This window comes from Lygodium microphyllum, chromosome 12, assembly GCF_053477565.2.
Source record: "Lygodium microphyllum isolate KBCC chromosome 12, Lygodium_microphyllum_v1.1.10, whole genome shotgun sequence".
Classification (NCBI taxonomy): domain Eukaryota; kingdom Viridiplantae; phylum Streptophyta; class Polypodiopsida; order Schizaeales; family Lygodiaceae; genus Lygodium; species Lygodium microphyllum.
Genome location: NC_141146.1, coordinates 48,615,284 through 48,621,303, shown reverse-complemented (window position 1 = coordinate 48,621,303; position 6,020 = coordinate 48,615,284). Strand labels below are relative to the sequence as shown.

General features: G+C 41.6%; 1 protein-coding gene across 1 annotated transcript in view; it reads right to left on the bottom strand.

Moving 5' to 3' along the window:
• Positions 1 to 985: 985 nt before the first annotated feature.
• Positions 986 to 6,020, bottom strand: part of LOC148027734 (Tetratricopeptide repeat (TPR)-like superfamily protein) — a 29,155-nt gene continuing 24,120 nt past the window's right edge. The window contains exon 2 of the mRNA XM_087689430.1: positions 986 to 1,635. Within this exon, the coding sequence (XP_087545556.1) occupies positions 1,462 to 1,635 (174 nt within the window). The 3' untranslated portion in view covers positions 986 to 1,461. The remainder of the gene's footprint in view (positions 1,636 to 6,020) is intronic.

Below are 6,020 nucleotides of genomic sequence, written 5' to 3'. Positions count from 1 at the left end.
CATGAAAATTTGCAAGTCTCTTAGGCATTAGAATATAGAAAATATACAAATATTTCAAGAATGACATTTAGTGTTGGAAATATATAGTTGTTGAGCTACAAGGATGTGGCACTAGAAATGGAGATAAAAAATAGTCAAATAAGAGCATGGGAAGACAAGTAAGTTTATCTTTTTTTGATAAGGACTAAAAAGAATATAACCTACTTATGGTAAGGAGTCTTTGAGAGGACCAATCAAGAGGGCTCAGCATGTGGAAGGTGGCGAAGTATACTACAATGGGAATTGTTTAAAGACTCAACACGGAGGCAACTTTGAAGCAATAACACATTCCTTTCAACAATTATCTATCTCAAATACTCCTGAAAGTTCAAGGAATAGCAAGAAGAGCAAAAGATAGAAGGCTGACATGCTATATGCTAAATGCCTTAAGTTTTCTTGTTTTGAAAGCTTTCAAAATCATTATAAAATAGAGCAAATGTAACCATTATATAGGATCTAAATGTCCATGATCCTATCACCTCTATCCTATCCTTGTTTCTTCCATGTGTTATTAAAACGATCCATGATCCTATTCTTGTGTCTTTCTTCCATGTTCTCATCTTCAGTTCTACAATGTTTCCGTTCTAATCTTACTTCTAGAACATCGACTCAATTTAATGTGACTTAGTTTAGAGATGCCATCTCATCCAATGTAATCTGATTAGCTCTTGGAGACACCAACTCATCAATTTCCAGAAAAAGTAACATGTAGCAAAAATATGCAGGAACGAAGAGGACTAATAAAAATTTATAAAACATCTTGAAAACAAGTTTGTTCATCAGCTTGAAACACTGCCTATAGACAAACAATGCATTACCTAAGTTTCCTTGTTGCCAGCAGACTAATGATGCATCCAGATTTCTAACCTTGTTTTATGGCTTCTTAATGCAAATCTTTGCTGAAACGAAGCATTCTTGTATGTTACTTCACAAAACTTAGAAAATAAGGATGCATTCAAATTCCTGATCTGGTCTTTAAGTGCTATTGAACTCTGCCCAAGGAAAGGCTACTGAAAATAACAAAGTAAACAGATATTCATTGATGTTACATTGATGCCCAGAAGACATTTGTATTGCTATGACCTCATACAACTTATAGTGTTGAATTTCAGCACAATGAATGACCTAAAGATCACATAGACACTTGGGCTACTGTACTAGAGGCAATCCTTTGGCTTACTGTTTAGCTGTGCCGAAAGACTGTGTGCTTGCATCAACTATCTGTCAAGTCGAGGACAAGATGATAAAACAACCAAACAAACGGAGATAAACAGCCAAATTACCCCTCAGTGGGTCTTCTGCTCCCCAAGAACACACACTTACTTAAGGCTCAAGTGCAAATCAACTTATGCCCTCAAATCCTAGATACAGCTGCTTCTAGTTGTCACAGAAAGCTCTAGCAAGTGCCTGTGCCGATTTGACTCACTCTGCCATCTTTACAAGTCGTGAAAGCGTGTTACTGGCCACTCTATTCTGAGGCTCTCTTCTTAAAACCTCCCTTAAATCTGCAACACCTAGCTTATACTTCTCAGTGCTTTCATACAAAAGAGCCCGCTGAAGTAGTACTACCGTATTCCCTCCATCCAGTTCAACCACCTGCAAATCAAAAACCACCTAGCATGAGAGAACAAGCCTGTAACAGGGAAATATTCAATCTTCATGAAAGAAGATTGCAAATGTTGGAACAAAAGGAGAGAAATATCGGAAAGACCACTGGAATAACCAGGAAAAATGTAGTATGAGAGCCCATTTCTGCAGAAAATATGATATCTATAAAAGGGCAGTATTATATATTCTGGAGGAGAAAAAGGAAACAAAAAGAGGGAAAGAAGGCAGGGAGGGAAACTTCAGAAAACAAGAATTCGAACTGCACCAAGCAGTCCACTGCATTTTCCTCATCTCTGTGCTGTGTGTTTATGTTTCTTCCTTTTCTGAGAGAAGTCAAGAGTGAACACCAAACAAAAGTCACTGTAGCTCATCACTGAATCTAGTCATTGAATTAACTTCAAGATTCTCAATGAAGCTGATTATAAACAAAAGCAAGAACCTTAAGCCAAATAGCAAAAACATACAGCTGAACTACTTGATTATGTCATCTTGAAGAACTAGTAAGAAGATTAGTTATTCAAAGTATATTTAACATTACACTTGAATCTCAAATGCTCCTTTTTGGAGAAGAGCAAGTGAACATAGAAATGCAAAAGGACAACCAAACATTTCAAAAGACTTAACAATAAAAGTAGAAGTCATGTAAAGCCATGACAAGATTCCAAGTCTAGAAGACACATGCCAGCACTAACAAGATCAACAGTACTAGAAACTGTATTTAGTCGGACAAAACTGAGAATTCACTCAGTGTGAGCATGCAGCATTGCAGGCATGACTGGGAGCTGCTTGCACATAACATATCTCTGATCTACCCTGGTAGAGCAAGGACACTTCTGCCTTTTTCTCTTATCAACTATTGCTGGATAATGATACTCTTCTCCTTTATCAATGCCCTACTTGAGTTGTTATAATTCTCAAAACCAAGCGCTGCCCAAGTCACATCCAGGCACACGCACAGGCCTGGTGGTGGTGTGGCACACGTGTGCAATAGAAGGCATGGCAGAAGTGCAGCAGAGTGGCTGTCCAGCAGACCTGCTGGCCGGCTGGTAAGCAGGACCAAAGCTCAAATGGGAAGGGCTTTAAAAGCTCCACTGCAAAACCTTTCAAAGGCACAATCTTTCTCAAATTCAACCCTTTTTTACTTGGTTCTCTTTGGAGGCATTCTCTGTGCACTTTCCCTCTTGCTCCAAAAATGCTGAATGGTACAAATTCATGGTTTCAAATTTGGCCATTAAGGATTGGGCATCCGCAAAGCTGTTGATGACAACAAAAAGAGTGTGAGAGTGCGCAACAGAAAGAGGAAAGTGAACACAAAGAGAGAACACAGGAGAGAGAAGGAACAATGTGACTACAATGGTTGAAGGTACAAGGTTGCAACAGTAAGCATGTTGAAGCATCAATGTGGGTGCTAGACAGTAGCAAGGGGATGAGAGAATGGGGAGGGTTGGCTGATCACGAAGGATCAATGCTGGACAATGGATGATGAGAGTGGGAAGGCATGCCACCTATATATAGGCAAAAAGTAGCAAAACCCTAAATATGATCAAACCCCTAAAAAAAGCCAAAAGTGTACAAAAAGAAATGCACTTATATGCCCTCCATCTAAAGTCTTTAAAACACATAAAATGACAGGCAAATACAATGTCAAAGCTCCAAATGTCCTTATTTGACTCAGACTCAAGCTCATAGGCAAGAGATGACCACACAAGACACATATGACTGCTAACACACCCTCTTAGATCCTAGAGGTGGCAAAAGAGCAAAGGAGATGTGAATCCGAGGGTGGCAAGAAGAGTGCCAATGCTGATGAAGTCTGTCAATGAAGAAAGCCAACCAAGGAGCAAGAATCCCTCCAGATAAAAATCCAATCAAGTGAAAGGCCACTAAAGGGCAAAGAAAACGGAGAGGCCTCGAACAAATCACTCCATAAAACTCCAATCGAGGATAGGTGAGCCAAGTCTCTAACCCAACTATGAGAGGATAGCAAGGAACTATCAAAGGCACCATAAGTTGCATAGAAACAACAGGGACCAAGGGCCGAGTAACAAGGGATGGCAGCTCAATGACAAAGAAAAGAGGTTGCCGCAAAAAGTAATGGCCCAAAGTAGATTGGAAACTCTAAAGAAACTCTTCACGATCTTGGGAAGCCCCCTTTGAAACACAAAGGGCTAGGAAATCCACAACCGCATCACCACTATCGTCCCCCTTTGAAAGGGAAGGGAGGTATGAGGAAACCACCAACAGAGATAGTGGGGGATGGGATGGAGCCTGTGGGATAAATGGTGTACAAGCGGGAATAGGTGCGGCAATAGAAGGCTACCTCAAAGGACCCTACGCAAAGAAAGGGGTATGGAGCACAGATATCCTCCTCTCTTGCCAACCTGTCATAAAAGTGGCTCTTGTAGAAGAATCCTCAACAAAAATGGCCTGCTCAGTGAAGACAACATAAGTCGCAAGGCTAGGAAGGCTATTAAAAAAGAGAAGAGGGAAGCCCAAGTTTGAAACATGTGAGACCTAAAAAACGGAGCCTAAGGGACGATTAGACAATAGAAGCAAGGTGCCAACACCACTAACAAGCACCGAAGAAGTGTCACTAGTAGTGACGATATCCATCTAATGGATGGAGATTGTATAACAAACCACCTTGGGGAGTCGTATGACTCAATACACCACTAGCAATGAGCCAAGGCTGCTCAAAAGACAAGATAGTCGAAGAAGGCTCCATCGCCTAATAAATGTGTAGAAACACGGACTCGATGATAATAGCGGGTGACAAAGGAGAGGTAGACGAAGGCTCCAATGTAGATCCACCCTTCGCTCATGGATAAAGGTAAGGGTATGTCCTCCAACACTTCTCCTCGAGGTGCAAGGTCTTCCCACACATGGGATATCCTTGATGCTTCTCCACAAAATCCATATCAGAGTCGGAAGATGATTCCAACTTCTTCCTCTTCCCTTTCTTCTACTTGGTTGGTCTTTTACCTAAAGATAAAGCCATATCAACACAACCATATGCATAGGCTCCGCAAGAATCTGGCACACTATGATGCGCATCTTGCTCAAGCACCAATGGGACTAGCTCCTCCCAAGTGAGAGTCTCCTCACTTCAAGAAGTGTGAAGACTCGTACATAACACATCATATGTCAATGACAAAAGATGTGAGAGAAGTGTCACAACTAGGTCCTTCAAAGAAATGTCCATACCAAGGAATGGAAGCTCATCTCTAATCTCCTTTGCCCTATGGATATGATCCCTCATCATAGGGAAATCTGCGATAGAAAGTTGTCATAGCTTCAACTCGAGATAATGGATGCCCAAATGTTTGGATCCAGAAGAGAGTTGCCAATATCCTCCAAACCTCAGCGACGATACGGATACATTGAACATGGACGAACATACACGTTGGCCATAGATGTCCTTCAATAAAGTTCCTACAAGAAAACAAAGAAGATGTTGCCACTGGAATGAAAGTGACCAATAATAGGGGTCCTCCAAATAATCGAGGTTTGTTAGGCCACAGAAGAAGACTAACTAAGGCAAGGTAGATGAGGAGTATCCGATGCCAAAGGAAACACACAATACCAGGCAGAAAGAGGAAATAGTAAATGTAGAATAAAACAAGTCTTCTGCCTATAATCACAGCCAATCCAAGGGCTAATAATGTACTAGGGGATCTTGGAAATGGTGTATCTGCAATAAATGCAAATCTGCATTGATGCTGGCCTGAAAAAGAGGCCATCTAGCACTGAAAAGAAGTTGCCTTGGTCAAAAATGACCAGCCAATATGCAACATAGCAAGGTAACCATTTTGTCCACCTATAAACAAGCCGCCCAACAAAGAGCAATGACACACAGCATAGAAGAGCTGCTGCCCAACACAAACGATGATTCTCAGCAGCAAAACGTAGATTTAGGGGGGGGCTACCTGCAAAAAGCCTAACCATTGCAAGGCATGTTCTTGCAGCAAGTGTACCAAGCCGATATAAAACCACCCGTGATATAGGGGCCTATTTCAACATGCCCGACAATGCGGCAGAAAACCCAACCAATGTAGGGCATGTTCTTACAACAAGTGTACCAAGGGCTACGTAGATAAAAACGCCAATGATATAGAGGCCCATTCCAGCATACCCAAAAACGCAGAATATAAGGGATTTGCCTTTAGAGACGCAGGCCTGAATTGGCAGAAAACAGATCCCCTAGCCTAGTAGAAGCTACCCAAATGTAGATTGAAGCTTGCCTAGCTTGAGAAACTACCCAAGGCCAAAAACGAAGATTTACCCTACTAAATGCAACGCTTGAGGGCTGGAAACATGCCACCTTGCGCTACTTGACTCCGAATGCAAGGTCTGCAACACATGTAGAAGGCACC